This window comes from Papio anubis, chromosome 1 (genome assembly GCF_008728515.1).
Source record: "Papio anubis isolate 15944 chromosome 1, Panubis1.0, whole genome shotgun sequence".
Taxonomy (NCBI): Eukaryota; Metazoa; Chordata; class Mammalia; order Primates; family Cercopithecidae; genus Papio; species Papio anubis.
Window position 1 is genome coordinate 125,236,942 of NC_044976.1, and position 18,037 is coordinate 125,254,978.

Genomic DNA, 18,037 nt, shown 5'->3' on the forward strand with positions numbered 1-18,037 from the left:
CTGGAGTGCAGTGGCGCGATCTCCGCTCACTGCAACCTCCACCTCCCAGGTTCAAGCAATTCTCCTGTCTCAGCTTCCTGAGTAGCTGGAATTACAGGCGCCTGCCATCACGCCCAGCTAATTTTTGTATTTTTAGTAGACACAGGGTTTCACCATATTGGTCAGGCTGGTCTCAAACTCCTCCTCAGGTAATCTACCTGCCTCAACCTCCCGAAGTGCTGGGATTACAGGCGTGTGACATGTCTGGCCTGACTGATTTTTTTTTTTTTTTTTTTTTTGGGCGACAGAGCGAGACTCTGTCTCCAGGCTGGAGTGCAGTGGCCGGATCTCAGCTCACTGCAAGCTCCGCCTGCCGGGTTCACGCCATTCTCCTGCCTCAGCCTCCCAAGTAGCTGGGACTACAGACGTCCGCCACCTCGCCCGGCTAGTTTTTTTTGTATTTTTTAGTAGAGACGGGGTTTCACCATGTTAGCCAGGATGGTCTCGATCTCCTGACCTCGTGATCCGCCCATCTCGGCCTCCCTAAGTGCTGGGATTACAGGCTTGAGCCACCGCGCCCGGCCCTGACTGATTTTTTAATGTACATATACATTCCTTTAAAAATTAAAAAGTCAAAAAATTAAAAAGGATCATGCTTATTGGAAGAGTGAACACATTCACTCTTGGCAAGTCTATTGTCTTCTAAGAGGCCATGGAGACAGGGCTGGACTTGTTTCCCTCAACTCGCCCCTTCTGTCCTACACAGCTAAAGCACACCCTTGTTTTCCCTGGGTTACAGACCGCCCCAACTGGTGACACATGCATTAGCCAGGACTAGGACACTCACTTGGGCTCGTGAGGAGGTCCAGACTGGTCGACCAACTTGAATTCGGCAGCAAAGCCATGGGAGCGGGCGTACTCCAAAAGGCCACCCACAGGATTGGTGTTCAAGTATCTCACGAGCTCGCCAATCTTCCTGACCTTGTTGGGCATCACGGATTCCAAGTTATCAAGTGACTCTGAGATCATACCTTCGGGCTAAAGGAGAATCCGTCAAACAGAGGAGCCGTAAACACTTCAGGAAATGTCGAGGGAGTCACTGGCAATCTCAAACCACTCAGTTGCTAAAAATGGCCTGTATCTTTTGAGTAGGAAAATGCCCTACCTGGTCATCAGAAGTCATGGAGTTGGTTGCCTCCCCATGCAGGGCCTTCATGGCTTCCTCTGCGGCCATCTGCTTTGCCACTTTCTTGCTGGGGGCACTCACACTGGGGAAAGTTTGGGCTCCCACTGCAACACAGTACTGGAACCTGATAGGAGATGAAGCAAGTAGAAGGATTAAAATGATTTTGATTGACGAGCCTGATCTAGCCTTTGCCAGGCTGCCATCCTCCACTACTGGTAATTTCCTTGAACACATCACCTCTGTGCAGTCACATGTCATGCAGTCACTTCTGCCTTGAACAGCCAGTGTCTCTTAGCCTGGCTGACCCCTTTCAACATTTAAGCATCAACCTAGTTTCACCTGTTCCAGGAACACCTCTCTTGAATATGTGAGTCTACAAACCCACAGGCAGACAGCTTCTCAGGTCCTGTACCTTTCTGTCCCACCAACAGTGAGTGACCTCCAAGCCATGAACCTCCCCAGTGCTTGTAGAAAAGATAGAGTGGGCCAGGAATTCCCTTTGAATTCCTAATCCCTAATTCTCTGCCTCACAAGCAGCGACCAGGCCCTTAGAGCCCTCCTTACCCCATTTTGAAACAGGAGAAATTGGTCAATCTGCCATCCCTGAGGAGGCAAGGAGGAAAATGTGTCTCTTTTTCTTTTTGAGAAAACCTCAGCTGGATAGAGGACACGTGGGACATACTTGGGCTCATGGGCAGGGCCTTCTTTGGACAGGAGACGGAATTCGCAGGAGTTCCCCAATTTGTGCATACACTCGAGCAGTGTGGTGACGGGGCTCTTCCCAGAAAAGAAGGATGTAGCTGAAGGGGTGGGGGTCTGGGACTCTGTGGTCTAGAGAAAATGAGAGACAAGAAGAAAACAAAACTAAGAAAACACTGGTTAGTCCATCACAGAAGAGGGGATGGGGATGGGGGACTTTCTTCCCACCAACTGTCAACGGGTTGGCTTTCCAAAGCTAAAGGAGCTACGGGGGCTCTCATTCCATATCTTCCAAGAGAGAAGATTGGCCTCAATAACCTTTCAGGTCTGTTTCAACTCTGAAATTCTGTAAATCCAATTATGTTGGGAAGGAGCAGAGAGAGGAGCTGGATATGAGAGGAGGAAAGATGGGCTGGCGAGGTAGGGTAGAGGGAACAGTGGGAAGCTGACTCCGAGATAGTGTCAGTTCTTTAGGCTGGCATTACTTCAGGGGAGTCAGTTACAATCCAGACACTGACAGGGAACTGATAGCCTCCCAGATGGCAGGAGGACACCTACCTTCTCTGATTCTTTTTCTGTGGAATAGTGGGATGATTCTTCTGATTTTCCACTGTCCTTGGCTTTGGCTTCCTCTAGCAGAATTGTCATGGCTTTCATAGCTGCATCCTGCTTGGCCACTTTCTTGCTTCCAGCTTCAGCTGGGGGAAACTCTCGGCCATTGATGACAACCTGGAATTTAAATCTTGACGGAAAGTGGTTAGATGTGTGAACAGGAGTCTAAGTCATTCCTTCTGCCTTCTCCAAAGAGACCTTCAACCTGGAATTTTCTGCTACGCTAAGGGACTTCTGACTTGTGGGCGAGATGAAGGACAGGCCAAGGAACTCCTTCCTGCTACTTAAGGTTCAGCCTGTCCTTTCTTTTTGTAAACAAAGCAGCCAGTGACTCTTTCCCCACAGCTCAGTGAAGCAAACATAGGCACAGATGATAGGAAACTAGCTCAAGGGAAACCCACTATCTTTTAACAATGAATTAACATAAACTCCCCCCACACAAAATTGATGGGCCAAAAATCGCCATTACAGTCTTGTGAGCAACCAAAAGACCTTCATTCTAAAGCAACTGTGATAGACTGGCTTCCTCAAGGGAGGGTCCTAAAAGATAGTGAAGGCTTCTTATAACCCAGTCTCACGCTCCCCACTACCTAGGGGGATCAGGCATTTGCCACTTATTAGTGGCTGGCTTTTGTCCCTAGACCTGTATCACTGTAGTTTGTTAAGAGTCACTCTATAGCTCCATTTGTCTCAAGCTATTTTCTACATAACAAGGAATTTCCCCTTGTTATGTAGAAAAAAAAAAAGCATTTGTTCTAGGCTTCTGGACTTAGCCTAGGCCCCCCCTTTGTTCAAGCGTTCAAATGTGGTGAGCTCTTTGCTCAGTCTGCGATTTCATTTAGAAAAGTAGGTCTTTCTTATTTCCTAGGTCTTCTGATATATTTGAACATGGCACCAATGTTTCTTACAGTGTGAGTCCAAAGAATGATTTACCACAAAATCCACTGCTTTCCTCCAACTCTAGGGAGGAAGGATGGAGACAAAAGAGAATGATGGCCATCCAGTCTCTACCCCAAACAATCCAGCTCTGGCCTTGCCAGCTTTTGGACACACACATCCCCTTCTCTTAACAGCTCTTCTGAAATGCCAAATTGTTATCATGAAGACAGTCAAGACAAGGAATAAGGGCCCTAGCCAGGAATCTACACCCCTAGAAATCAGGCTATGTAAACATAAAGGTCAGTGGAATTCTCCCCCATCCTAGTGGCTCTTTCTTTGGCTACAGCTGCAGGCACTCAGCTTCAGTGGTTTTGCTCTCTTTTATGCCCTTCAGCAGCTCCTGTTTTCCTCAATCTGTCCACTGGCCTATTAGGACCTACAGTGTAGGGCCTGACCAGCTATCTGAGTGAGGTAATTGCTGACTTCACAGCTCAGGAGTGGCAGCAAGTGCTAGCCCACCCATCTGTGCAGAGGAGGTGTATAAAATTAGAACCACCACCTTCAATAGGCAGGCAGGCAGCCGTGCATGCGCTCCTCCATCCTTTCCCCCCAGCAGCTATGCAGAGGGGGGACTGTGGACCTGCAGATGCTTAGCAGCACAACCCACCCCCCACTCTGTGTATACAGCCTGCCCAACCCACCTGGTCCTGCACCTCTCTCAGAAACAGCTTAGGGAGGACGGGAAGGCCTATAGAAGGGAGTTAAGTCTTTATTACCTCTGGCCTTAGGAGGCAGGCATGATGCTGATGCATGGAGACCAATCATTTTTTTTTTTCTGGGATGGAGTCTCGCTCTGTCACCCAGGCCGGAGTGCAGTGGCACCATCTCAGCTCACTGCAACTTCCACCTCCTAGGTTCAAGCATTCTCCTGCCTCAGCCTCCCAAGTAGCTGGGATTACAGGCAAGCACCACCGCCCCCGACTAATTTTTATATTTTTAGTAGAGATGGGGTTTCACCATGTTGGCCAGGCTGGTCTCAAACTCCTGACCTCATGATCTACCTGCCTTGTCCTCCCAAAGTACCAGGATTACCGGCGTGAGCCACTGCCCCTGACCCTCAAGACCAATCATTTCTTTTTTTGAGACGGAGTCTCGCTCTGTGGCCCAGGTTGGAGTGCAGTGGAGCAATCTCAGCTCACTGCTACCTCTGCCTCCTGGGTTCAAGTGATTCTCCTATCTCAGACTCCTGAGTAGCTAGGACTACAGGCACGTGCCACCACGCCTGGCTAATTTTTGTATTTTTAGTAGAGACAGGGTATCACCATGTTGGCCAGGATGGTCTCAAACTCCTGACGTCGTGATATGCCTGCTTCGGCCTCCCAAAGTGCTGGGATTACAGGCATGAGCCACCGCGTACGGCCAAAACCAATCATTTCTGAAGAAGCTTCATTACAGTCAACAGAGTCAACCTCCCCCTTGTTCAGCCAAGATTCTGGCTGGTCCAAGGTCTATATTCCCTGCTCAACATCTGCAGAAAGGGCCAATCAAGGGGGATTTAGCTAAAAGGCAGCAGGGAAGGAGGAAAAGATAGGCGCCACCAAATGGCACTGCTCACAAACTAGCCAAGACTGCGTCAGGAGCAAGAGCACCTGACCCCAACCCTAGGTACAGTCCTGGGTGGTCTCTTACCGAGGTTCATGGGGTGGTCCACTCTGCTCTATCATGTTGAACTCACAGGTTTGACTAGCGAACTGGGCATATTCTAACAGCCCGCTGATGGGGTTCTTCAGCTGGCACTCTGTCAGTTTCTTGTAGGGTGAACACCGTGGCAAGCCATGACTGTAGAAGGAGGGCATCTCCATGATGGCTCGAAACTCACCTGGTGCTGCGCGGATACTATTCAAGTCATCTGGGATGTCATCTGTGGCCCACTGGCCATTTTCAAAGTCAACATACCCTGCTTTTGAGGGGCCATTGTTATGAACAGGTGGTTTCAGTCTTACTGGTTCTGGTCTTGCCTCCTGCCTGTTTTCTAACTTTATGACAGGTTCCTGCCCATTCTCCACTTTTTCGGTGGTTACCATGTTATTTGAGGCATTTGATGTGGGTATATTACAGGTGAGAAACTCTGTGTTTCTTTTGGTCTCAGGGATTGCAGCTGGAGCGGTTTCAGGAACACTGTTCGTATTTCTCTTGATTTGCATCCTCTCTCGCTTCTTGTCTGTCAAATGCCATATGGGAGGGGTTGTCCCTTGTCTATAGACATCCCCCTGCCTTTCCATGTCAATTAGCACGGCATTTATATCTCGGGCCTTGGTGAGGCCAATATTTTTAGCCAAATTCAGGGCAGAGGAGTCAGACACATTGAAGAGATAGTCGCAGATTTTCTCCTTGATCTCAGCCATGTCAAAAAACTCAAGAGGATCTTCCAAGGCAGATGTGGAGTTTCTGTCTTCAGGTTCCAAACTCGGCTCTGAGTTTGGGGCTCCTTGGCTATGACCGCCTGGTCTAAGCACTGGCTGTGCTGGTTCCAAGCCTGGAGCTGAGACTGCATAAAGGCTCAAGATCTTCTGGAGACAGATGTGAGTTTCTGTCTTCAGGTTCCAAAATTTGGTCTGAGTTTGGGGCTCCTTGGCTATGACCGTCTGGTCTTACCACTCTGCCGTGCTGGTTCCAAGCCTGAGCTGAGACTGAGATAAAAGGCTCAAGATCTTCTGAGACAGATGTGGAGTTTCTGTCTTCAGGTTCAAATGGGTCTGAGTTTAGCTCCTTGGCTATGACCGTCTGGTCTTACCACTCTGCCGTGCTGGTTCCAAGCCTGAGCTGAGACTGAGATAAAAGGCTCAAGATCTTCTGAGACAGATGTGGAGTTTCTGTCTTCAGGTTCCAAATTTGGGTCTGAGTTTGGGGCTCCTTGGCTATGACCGTCTGGTCTTACCACTCTGCTGTGCTGGTTCCAAGCCTGAGTGGAGACCGCGATTTTCCACAAAGGGGGTGTTCCTGCCTCTTTCTGTAGCTTGCCCTTCTTTGCCAGGGAGTATAAAACTCGATTGATTTCTTTCTTTGGAGCCCCCAGTTTCCAAGACAGATCATGTGCTGTAGTGGCCTTCCCTTCCCCAAGCTCTTCCAAGAACTTTAAGATCCTTTGTTCCTGATCTTGGTTGATACTCAGTTCCTGGAAATGTGAGGAAAGGCAATCAACACCTCTCCGTGGCGGAATCCTGCCACGTGGTGAAGGATGCTGGAACCCTCTCTGGAGCCCCTGACTTCCGAGATGCACGCACCTGGGGACACCCCTGATATCCACTTGCCTGCCTCTGGTACTAGAGGCAGGTAGTACTGGAAACCTTGGCTGGAGTCCTGGGAGGGAAGGTGGCAGTGATGGTGTCTGCTTTCCAATCACCGGCGCTTCTGGGATCTGCCCCTTGAGAAACTCTATTTGCTTAAGCAGGAAACTATTGGGGGAAGATCCTGGCCCAGGCTGCTGGTATCTGAGCTTTCTGTGCTCATAGCCTTGAAGTGGATGGGGGTAGTATCCGTTGAGGGAATACCCCTGCAGAATAAGACAGCAGAAAAGAAAATGAATTAGGGCTGCAGTGGTGAACCTGTGGAGGCCCCTCCCTTTGCTGCCTGTGGAACAGCCCTTGATGGGCTGAGAAGGCAATTGAGCCATGCATGGGCTTATGACTCAGCTAGGGTGACTTGCCTACCTCCTAAAACCTGCCTAGGGGCCTGCCAACAGGAACACGGAGAGGGGGGCAGGAAGCAAAGCCCGCAGAGCTTCCAGGAGCACAGAGGTTCTGAGGCCTCAGCATAGCCTCTCCAGCAACCTAACTTACTTTTCCCTTTGATGGAATTTAAGGGAGTTGAGAAGGAAATTTTCTAGTCAAAACAATTACCCTTTTAAAATTAGAACAACAAATAAATGTTACTCTGTTTTGAAAACAAAAACAGAAACCTGAAATAACCAGTACAATCACATGAAATAACCAAGGGAGACGGGACTAGGGAAGGGACGAGATGACCTCTCCTTGAGTCAGGCTCACTAGCGCACAGCCAGTGCACCTCCGCCCACCTGTCTCTAAGATCTATCGTTTGGATGACTATGACAAAAGAATAAATCTGATTGGATCAAACTGAACCCCAGTCCTCCAAGGCTGTAACAGTGCAGTAACAAAAACAACCTCCAGGTGGGAAAAGGCCACGGGACCTGAGAGTCATCTCTGTGGCTCTCCACTGCCATCCCGGGAGGATCAGAATTCGGTTTTCAGGGAGCTGGAGGGTTTCCTGATAAAAATGGCACACTGTCCTCACTCTTCAGTGTGGTACCCAGGCTCAGAAGGGATGCCAGAGACTTTTGCCCAAACCACCCAGGCTCTCCTGGATGTGTGGAACTGGCAGCATCTGCTCCTCACCACCTCAGACCAGCCCTCCTTCCCTAGCTACCTCCCCATAGCTGCTTCCACCGCATGTTCTTCTGAACCCTGACGGACAGGGCATAAGCAACCCCATGTTCTCATCTGCACATTTACCACAACACCGAGCACCTGTGACCCCTTTCCCCACCCACCCACCTGCAAACCAGTACTGTCTTCTCCCCAGGGCTGTTCATTGGAGGGTGATGGAGCCAAGAAGTACTTACAAGCCTGGGGGTGTCAGTAAATACCTTGCTTCCTTTCCCTGGGGCTTGCAGACTGGGAGGAGGGATTCTGGCAACATTTGCTCACACTCACCACCCCCTCCTCAGACTCTCCTGAAGGCTGCACAGGTAGAGCTGGGACCCTTTCTTACATAACTCTAGCCTTCTACTCTTCCACATCCTGACACACTTAGGGGATTTTAGCATTCTTGTCAATCACTCTCACGGTGCCCTGGCTACAGGGATCCTTAACCCAGTAATCTCCATCTCTACCTTTCTGCCACACAATTGGCTTGTCTAGCTACTCCTTCAATCTCACTATGACTGTAACCTAGGCCATCACACCAAGACCTCAAATCCTGCAACTCTTTTACAGTGGCTGACAAACTTTTTCTATAAAGGGCCAGATAGCTCTGCCACTGTAGCGCAAAAACAGCCTCACACAATAACCAAACCTTTATTTACAATTCATTTACCGTGAAGTTTTATTTATAAAAACAGGTAGTTTGTACCTGTGGGCCATCGTTTCTTGACTCCCGCTCTTTTCTGATGGTGACTTCCCTGTGTTTCTACAAATTCCGCTCCTTACTCTGGTGAAACCTGCTCCTCGCATGACCCTGGCGAAGCCGCCATTCAGCCACCCTGATTCTTCCCCACTCTGACTTCACGTACCTCCTCACCCCACCTGGATCTCATGTCAGTTCCCTTCTCCACCCAAGGCCCACTGTACCCCTTTTCTTCTCCAAAGCTTCCCAATGGTACTGGAGAAGGACCCTGACTTATGCTAACAGGGCCCATAAAAATTCCTTCTCTTCAACTTCAGTTGGTCTTCGCTGTGTGGTGGTCCATTCTGTTTAACAAACATGCGTTAGTGCACTGTGGATTGAGCGCTCTTCTTTTAAAAAATTCTCCTCCCAGGGTTTGGTGACACAGCACCAAAGGTCTTTCACTTTTTCTTCTTTGTCCCTTTTTCCCACCCCTTATAATTTTTTAATAGCTACTGTATTAACAGTTCCACCCTTTATATAATCAGTCTCCAAGGTTTTAAGGACCTCTTCTTCCTTTATAATTTATTTCCTAGGTTGCTTTAATCACTGCCCGAACCTAAACTAGCCCTCTGAGGCAAAAACACTCAAATCTACTATGTCCAGCCACTACCTTGTGTGGGAGCTTAAGATCTGAATTTCCAACTATGTCGACAATCTGCCCACTTAAATATCCTGCCATAATTCAAGAAGCACATATTCTGAACCAAATTAACAGATCCCCTCAAACTCAGCTCCTTCTCCTGTAGTTCTTATTGCTAATGGCATCACTCTCCTCCTAGCCTACTAAGGCTAGAAACCTGAGTCATCTTTGCTGCCCGCCTCCTGGCCTCATCTCCTGGATCTAATCAGGTAGTTGCTAAGTCCCGCCTTGTCTGCCACCTCTGTACTGTCTCTTACATGTCTTCTTTCAGTTCCAGCCCCTCATTACCTCTTACTGGGCCACTGCAACGGCCTCTATCTTCCTATCCCTCTACATGCCAATCCAGGTGGCACATCTCCCTCCACCGCCACCTATCACAACTCTGACCCTTTCCTTATAGAGCTCCTTGATTCCCACCTTCTTCAGCCCTTGGGGTTTCCTCTCCTTGAGCTTCTCCCACTCAGTACCTGTTAGACCATTTACTTTACCTTGTATAAGAGTTACGGATTTTTTTTTTTTTTTTAATGGCACACACAGATTGTAGTGTCTGAAAGGTAATTAACATTAGGTGTCCTACAAGTTATACTCAACTCTCTATTCTCAACATTCCCAACACAGTATTGATGAGGGGCTTCAGTTGATTCCACGGTGAGCTCCTGGGATCAAGGACTATGCTTCAATCATCTCTGCCTCCCTAGCACTTGGCACAAAGTTGATTCTCAACAAACATTTGTTGAATTAATGACTGCATGAACAAGATGCCGCTATGCGCTATGCAAGCAATCATATCTTCTTCCTTGTTCCTCTTGCTGCACCCTCGCGCCCACCATATTGCTAGGAACAGAGGCAAATGTGTGTAGAGTGAGTGCTGGCTCCCAGAGCTTAGATGTTCTCCTATTACCTCTTTGAGTGACCTTGGGAAAAAAAAACTGTGTTTCAAAGTGGCTAAAGTCAGTTAAAAGCTAAATGTTTTTTAAACTGCTACTCTTGGCCCAAATCTGGAAAATATTTTAATGTCTGTCTATAGAAGAGTTAAATTATGATACATTCATTCTATGGAATAGTACTTACACAGTTATTTTTATTTTTCTTTTTTTTTTTTTTGAGACGGAGTCTCGCTCTGTTGCCAGGCTGGAGTGCAGTGGCGTGATCTCGGCTTACTGCAATCAGGCTGGAGTGCAGTATGATCTCAGCTCACTGCAATCTCCGCCTCACGGGTTCAAGTGATTCTCCTGCCTTAGCTGGGATTACAGGCACGTGCCACCACACCAAGCTAATTTTTGTATTTTTAGTAGAGACGAGGTTTCACCATGCTGGCCAGGACGGTCTCGATCTCCTGATCTCATGATCCGCCCTCCTTGGCCTCCCAAAGTGCTGGCATTACAGGCATGAGCTACTGCACCCGGTCAGTTATTTTATTTTTTCAAAATGTGTCATATCTATTTGTATTCATCTGGGGATAATTTAGGAACCATATGTTAAATAAAACAACAAAAAGTTGTAGAATAATATGTACATTATAATTTTTTTCCCCTAAACAAAAAGAGAAAATCCATGAATGTGTATGTGTGTGCACACTGGAATGAACACAGAGAAAAGAAAGGATATATAAATTTGCTAAAGGATATCTTAGGGCAGTAGGGTTAGAGGGAGAGGGGGAGATTAATTTTTCTTTTTGCCCCCTTAAGTCCCCTAAAAACCAAGCCACCACTGAGAACAGCCATTTGGAAAGCTACTGAATAGGAGAGCAAGAAAGTGAGCAAGCAACCCATAGTGATCATTTCTAAATCTCTCAGCATCGCCTCTATGCAAATTACATAACAAGTTGTTTAACATTCATTGCTCCCCAAATTTCACTTTGATCTGGTCTCACTACCAGACCAAGAGATAAGCACTATCCCCTTTGCCTTTACCACACAGGTTCCACAGTGTCATACACTGATACCTGTGCAGAAATGCTTTTCCTTCAAGGCAGGCATCCCTAATCCTTTCAAAGGAGTGGTATGTATGTATATCTTAACGAAATTGAGGTATATAATTTAGATACAGTAAAATTTATCCTTTTAAGTGTATAAATTTATGAGTTTTGACAATCGCCACCACAATCAAGATATAGAACATTTCTATTTCCCTAAAAAGTTTTTTCATGCCACTCAACAATCAACTTCTTCCGTGATACCCAGTCCCTGGCACCCACGGATCCACTTTCCATCCCTATAACTCTGTGTTTTTTCCAGAATGTCATATAAATGGACTCCTATAGTATGCAGTCTTTTGAGTCTGGCCTCTCGTGCTTAGCATAACGCACTTGTGAATCACCCGTGTTGTTACCTGTAACAGTAGGTCCTCCTCACTGCTCAGCAGTTTATCTGTTAACCTGCTGAAGGACATTTGTGTTTTTCCAGTTTTTAACTATAATTTATAAAGCGGTTAACAAGCTTTCTCCTACAGCTTAAGAAGGGCCATTTTTAACTCCCGGAAGGCCTTCCGGAGGGGGATAGGGTACGCTGAGGATAGTGTGCGCTGCTCAGAGTCCGAAAGTTGTTCAAATGGTGCTAAAGCGGGGGTAGGGGGTTCCCAAGGGGCCCTAGCAGAAAGGGAGACGGGTGTCTGCCTTGACATGGGCTCAGGCCTTCCTACTCAGACGGGGGCGCATTTTCCCTCAAGCCCTCTTCACTCACTGCTCCATTCTGCAGAATTAATAAGCAGGATACAAATTCACAAATTCCTAAATCAGCAATGCTGCTTGGCAAGACCACACACACACCCACACACAGACACAAACACACACACACCCCCCACACACACTCTTAACACTCACAAGACGCACAAATTCCTAAACCAGCAATGCTGCTTGGCAAGACGACACACACACACACACACACACACTCACAAGACAGCACACGCTATGCACTCCAACACAAAGCCCGTGAGGTTATAAGACAAGCCCAGACGGCGGCGAAGGTCCAGGGCCTGCCTGGCCGGCCCGGCTTACCTGCCGCGGGTTCATGGCGCCCGAGAGGCATTGCCCGACCCGACCCGACCCGCCGGCGGCACGAGCCTGGCCAGACCGCTGGGCCGCGCCAGCCCCTCGAGGCCCCCACACCCCTGCTGCTTCGCACTGCAAGTAGCCCGAGGCGTCGGCACAGGAAACTCTGCGGGTCTGCGCGCCGGGCCCAAGATGGCTCCGGTTCAATTTCGCTTTCGTTTCCTCGGAAAGCCTTCCCCTCCGGAAAGTTTGGCCAAGAGGAGGGGCTTGAGCAAATCTTGCGCCAGTGCTTGGTTTCAGGTCGGTTGCAAGTCGAACCCCTCCCTTGCATGAGAACTACGGAAGGAACTTTTTTTTTTTTTTTTTTTTGAGACGGAGTCTCGCTCTTGTTGCCCAGGCTGGAGTGCAGTGGCGCAGTATCAGCTCACTGCAACCTCTGCCTCCCGGATTCAAGCGATTCTCCTGCCTCAGCCTCCCGAGTAGCTGGGATTACAGGCGCGCGCCATCACTCCTGGATTTTTTTTTCCCCCCGGTAGGAACAGGGTTTCACAACGTTGGCCAGGGTGGTCTCGAACTCCTGGCTTCAAGTGATCCGCCCACCTCGGCCTCCCAAAGTGTTGGGATTACAGGCATCAGCCCCCCGCCCGGCTGGTACTCTTCTTTAGGAAAACCGCCGTTCCAGTACTGAGCTCCTAATTCCCCGCACAGGCCTTAGGCAGGAATACACGAATAGAGCAAAAGAAAAACAAAGGCACGCAAAACTTCAGGCCAGAAACAGCATGAGGCCCTGTCCTCCCTCCCTCTGCGCCAGCGCGGTGGTGGCCGCGTCGCCAATGTGGCGGGGGGAGGGGGGGGGCGGGAGCGCGGATCTCTTCAAACGACGAAGGTCCCCACCGTGGGGCCTTGTTAATGCTCCTACTATGTTACAAACTTAAGCAGATGCCAGCCAGTAAAAAGTACCAAGAGTAGCAACAGCAGCAGTGAACAATTTTGGATCTAGGTCATAAAAACTATCCCACCAGGCAATGGTTAAGTACTTTACATCTCCCTTAATCTTCACAACAGCCCTCCAAGGTAGGCATTATACCCACTTTGCAGGTGTAGAAACCGAGGCTTGACTAAGGGAACGCTGCTGCTAAATCCACGTCTGAAGGCGGAAAGCTCAGTCTTCGGGGCTTCTCTACATTCATTCAAATTACACCATTACTTTCAAAAAGATAACTTTTGTTATCTGGAGGGACAAAAGTCAGATTTGCTTCATGGTCAGGATTCTTCTTTCTTTTTTTTTTTTTAAATTCGGAGTCTCGTTCTGTCGCCCAGGCTGGAGTGCAGTGGCGCAATCACCGCTCACTGCAAGCTCCGCTTCCCAGGTTCACGCCATTCTCCTGCCTCAGCTTCCTGAGTAGCTGGGACCACACGCGCCCGCTGCCACGCCCCCGCTAATTTTTTGTATTTTTTAGTAGAGACGGGGTTTCACCGTGTTAGCCAGGATGGTCTCGATCTCCTGACTTCGTGATCCGCCCGCCTCGGCCTCCCAAAGTGCTGGGATTACAGGCTTGAGCCACGGCACCCGGCCAGTCAGGCTTCTTTAACAACTTGATTTTTGTTCAAGGTATCTGGGAAACGATTATTGTAGGGTTCAACACCATCCTCACCTGTGAGAAAGTTCTTTCCCTGTGTTTAATCTTAATTTTACCCCCCTGCTTCTGAGATTACAAGGCAGTCCCTTTATAGCAGTATTTCCAGCTGATGCCCTTTCACCGTGTTAGTCACTCCAAATTAACATTCCCTTGCAGGCTGAGCTCTGTCTTCCTTCTGGGCCTTTGCACATTCTATTCGTTGGCCTAGCATGCCTCCTCCACTGCTTCCAGTGAAGCAACCTTTCAAATCTACAAGGGAGGCCTTCCCCACAGCAGGTAGGAGAGGGGAGGGGGAGCATGTGCTGTTTGTGGTTTCTTACTCCATGCTTCTTGAGTTACTGGGCACCTATCCCTAATAGGGCACTTGTACATTCCGCTAAAAATGCCCCATTCGATCATTTAACAAAACTTTACTAAGCACCTAATTTTGAGGCAGATACTGTGTTAAGCACCCAGGATATGACACAAATAAGAGTGCCATCCTTTAGCTAGTCTGGTGGGGAAGATGGATGCCTCAGTAATCACAATTATCATGTATTTCTTGTTCATATATCTGCCTCTAGAATTGTCAAGCCATCTCCTCGGGGGCAGGCAGCATATTTTATATCCCTATTTCGCCTTCAGAGGGCTGGTTAGTTGAAAGAATAACAGACCACTCAGTAGGTATAACAAGGGCAAAACAATCGAAAGACAACTTCACAGGAGGTAACAAAATATCAAACATATGAAAAGGTCCTCAACCCCATCACATCAGAGAAATGCACAGTATAGCTACAGAGAGCTACTGTCCATTCACCAACAGACAGCATTAGCCAACTGATCAGACCAGTGGCAGCAAGGATGCAGAGCAGCTCCTAGTCACTACAGGAAACCAGTTTACCATTATCTAGAAAGGTCTGACTATACACACCCCAAGAAGTTCATAGTTGCATTATTCATAATGTCTGTAATAGCCCCCAAACTGGAAAAACCCAAATGTCCAGCAAAAGTAAAATGGATAAATAGTGGCATATGCCTATGATGGAATACGATACAGCAACAAAAATGAAAGATCTACACATGCAACAAGGTAGCTAATTATATAAATATGATACTGAGTGGGAAAAGTCATATGTATACTATATGGTCCCACTTACAGAAAGTCCCAAGCCAGGTAAAACCAAACTATAGTATGCTCTGCATAAAAGACAAAATGAGACCAGGCGCGGTGGCTCACACCTGTAATCCCAGCACTTTGGGAGGCCGAGGTGGGCAGATCACGAGGTCAGGAGATCAAGACCATCCTGGCCAACATGGTGAAACCCCGTCTCTACGAAAAATACAAAAAATTAGCTGGGCATGGTGGCGGGCGCCTGTAATCCCAGCTACTGCGGAGACTGAGGTGGGAGAATCGCTTGAACCAGGGAGTCGGAGGTTGCAGTGAGCCAAGATCGTGCCACTGCACTCCAGCCTGGGGACAGAGCAAGACATCTGTCTCCAAAAAAAAAAAAAAAGACAAAATTGTGGTTAATTACTTCTAGGTAGAAAGGTGGGAGTTTTGACTGGGAAGAAATACTTTGGGTACTGGTGATGTTCTAGCTCTTGACTTGGGTAGTGGCTACATATGTTTGCTTTCCAATAATTTAATTATACATTTATGTTTTATTCACGTTTCTGTATATATATGCTGTATTTCACAAATTTAAAAGCTAAAAACAAACAAGAACCACAACAAACTCTTGCTGTTGCAATTCCAGTCCACTTTCCCATGTTTTTTTTCCCTTCCTTTAAGTAACAGGAGTTATATCTTACCTCTGCTTTCTTGTCTTCAGGCAAGACAATCTGAAAGCCTTTAACCCTTCTTCAGAAATGATTCAGAAAAGCTTTAATCACAACTACTGTGTGAGGGAAGCTGGACCGCTGCTCCCCCCATCGCTTTTAATCTAACATAGGACACAGTGGCGAAGCAGTGACCTTTCCTCAACAGAAGGTCAGTTTACGCCTTGAAAGAACAACTCCTATTGTCATTTAATCTTAGCAGCTCAAGTAACTGCAGTCTTATTCATAAATGTTTTTTCTCCTCCTCCTCAGTAATTGTTTTAACTCCCCCAAGGTTGAGAGGTAGTGATGTCTTTTTTTTTTTTTTTAACTGTTCTATTGTAGGAACTTGACAAGTTGGATGAAGGTCTTTAAAAAAGTAAACAAAAGTAATAGGTTTATTTCAGAAAATACAGACCAGCAAACACAATAAAAATCACCCATTGTTAATTCATCATTCATCCATGCCTACCCTTTCAGCGGTTTCCCTGTAATCCCACCAACACTCAAAGGCACCGCCAACACATGGGGGGGGGTCAGTCCTCTCCCAAGGGAGGAGCTCTTCCTATAAAGAATGGCTCACCTCCCCAGGAGCCTGTGAAATGACCCCAGATGTGTCTATACCACCTAGGGTTACTTATAAAAACCACCTAAATGATTAAGAGTTACTGTCTAAAAATGAAGCACTCAGAAACTCAGTATTCTCAGAAGTCTGGCTTCCACATAGCTGTGCCAAGCTCTAGCTCCATAACTGCATTCAGGGGGTGAGACTTCCCCACTTACAGGAAAGGACATGCTATTATCAGGGTTCCTGAGTTGGTTTTGTTTTCCAATCCCTGCCATTTTTGCTTTTTAACTATAAGTAACTGTTAGTCTGGCTTAGTAATTGTTAATTTGGTTTGTTGTGGATCTTCTGTTTAACCTTACCGCGTGCAGGGATACATATTTACAACAGTCTTTTTTAGTCTATAATTTCCTATAACCAGACTTTACTACACATATGGGCTATATCCAATTGGAACGTCTATCTCCCTGTCTACTGTAAAGCAGATGTCTGCAAACTCCTTCAGTATTTGCTCATACAGTGATACTGGGACAGAAATGTACTGCATGTGAATATATCCTAAACAATCTGCAACATATTATCAAAGAAAGTAATAAATTACTCAGTTATTTTTAAGTACCAGGGCATCATTTTAGAATAACTCTTAGGAAATGCATAGCAAGCAATTCAGAGTTGCTAGGCACAAATTTATTGCCCTCCTTTTTTGTTACTGTTGTTTCTCCTCAATTCTTTATCGAGTTCTTTATTCCACTAAAATAGCTCCTAACAATCAACATTAATTTTCTTTTTTTTTTTTTTTTTTTTTTGAGACAGAGTCTTGCTCTGTTGCCCAGGTTGGAGTGCAGTGGCGTGATCTCAGCTCACCGCAACCTCTACCTCCCAGCTTTAACTGATTCTCCTGCCTCACCCTCCCAAGTAGCTGGGACTACAGGCATGCGCCATCATGCCTGGCTAGTTTTTGTGTTTTTAGTAGAGGTGGGGTCTTGCCATGTTGGCCAGGCTGGTTGCAAACTCCTGACCTCAGGTGATCCATCTGCCTCGGCCTCTCAAAATGCTGGGATTACAGGCGTGAACCACTGCTCCCAGCTACAACTGGCTTTTGAAGTTACAAGAAAGCAAGAAATGTGGCCGGGTGCAGTGGCTCATGCCTGTAATCCCAGTGCTTTGGGAGGCTGAGGCGGGCAGATCAACTGAGGTCAGGAGTTCGAGACCAGCCTGACCAACATGCAGAAACTCCGTCTCTACTAAAAGTACAAAATTAGCCGGGCGTGGTGGCACATGCCTGTAATCCCAACTACTAGGGAGGCTGAGGCAGGAGAATCACTTGAACCTGGGAGGCGGAAGTTGCAGTGAGCCAAGATCGCGCCATTGCACTCCAGCCTGGGCAACAAGAGCAAAACTCCATCTCAAAAAAAAAAAAAAAAAAAAAAAAGGAAAAGAAAGAAATACCTCAGGTACCTCCAGAAGAAAAAGAGGTATCTAAGAGCTATTAAGTGCCTTTATCCAATCCAGTAAGTTATCTAGTAAAAAGAAAAAAGTGGTATTTATCAACTATCTATATGTGCCAGGCTTAAGTATTATATAATAAAGATATAACATTTGTAATAATATTACATATGTAAAATAATACTAATAATAATGACTAACAGGCCTGTGTACAATCTTTTGCAAGTATGTATAACCAATAAATGTACATTCAGTCTGATAATTACCCCACAGGGTGACCCTATACAACTTGTGGTTTTATACATTATATCCTGATACCCTTAAGCCGCCTCTCCAATGCTAGATTGGTCTTGGATGCAGCACCTGACTGACTTCTGGCCGGGCTCTGGCCAACACAGATGTTCAGCTACTGGCCTAC

General features: G+C 47.1%; 1 protein-coding gene across 3 annotated transcripts in view; it reads right to left on the reverse strand.

Annotated features, from left to right (window-relative positions):
• ADAR (adenosine deaminase RNA specific) overlaps positions 1–18,037 on the reverse strand; it is a 47,188-nt gene that overhangs the window by 15,091 nt on the left and 14,060 nt on the right. For 2 of the 3 annotated variants that reach the window (XM_031653343.1, XM_031653342.1), the window contains exons 2-7: positions 6,125–6,908; positions 5,045–5,843; positions 2,423–2,606; positions 1,848–1,996; positions 1,145–1,289; positions 827–1,017 (exon numbers count right to left, since the gene is read on the reverse strand). In XM_031653343.1, the coding sequence (XP_031509203.1) occupies positions 827–1,017; positions 1,145–1,289; positions 1,848–1,996; positions 2,423–2,606; positions 5,045–5,843; positions 6,125–6,908 (2,252 nt within the window). Of the gene's footprint in view, positions 1–826; positions 1,018–1,144; positions 1,290–1,847; positions 1,997–2,422; positions 2,607–5,044; positions 5,859–6,124; positions 6,909–12,177; positions 12,617–18,037 lie in introns of those variants that run through there. The other variant, XM_031653344.1, reaches the window with a different exon arrangement.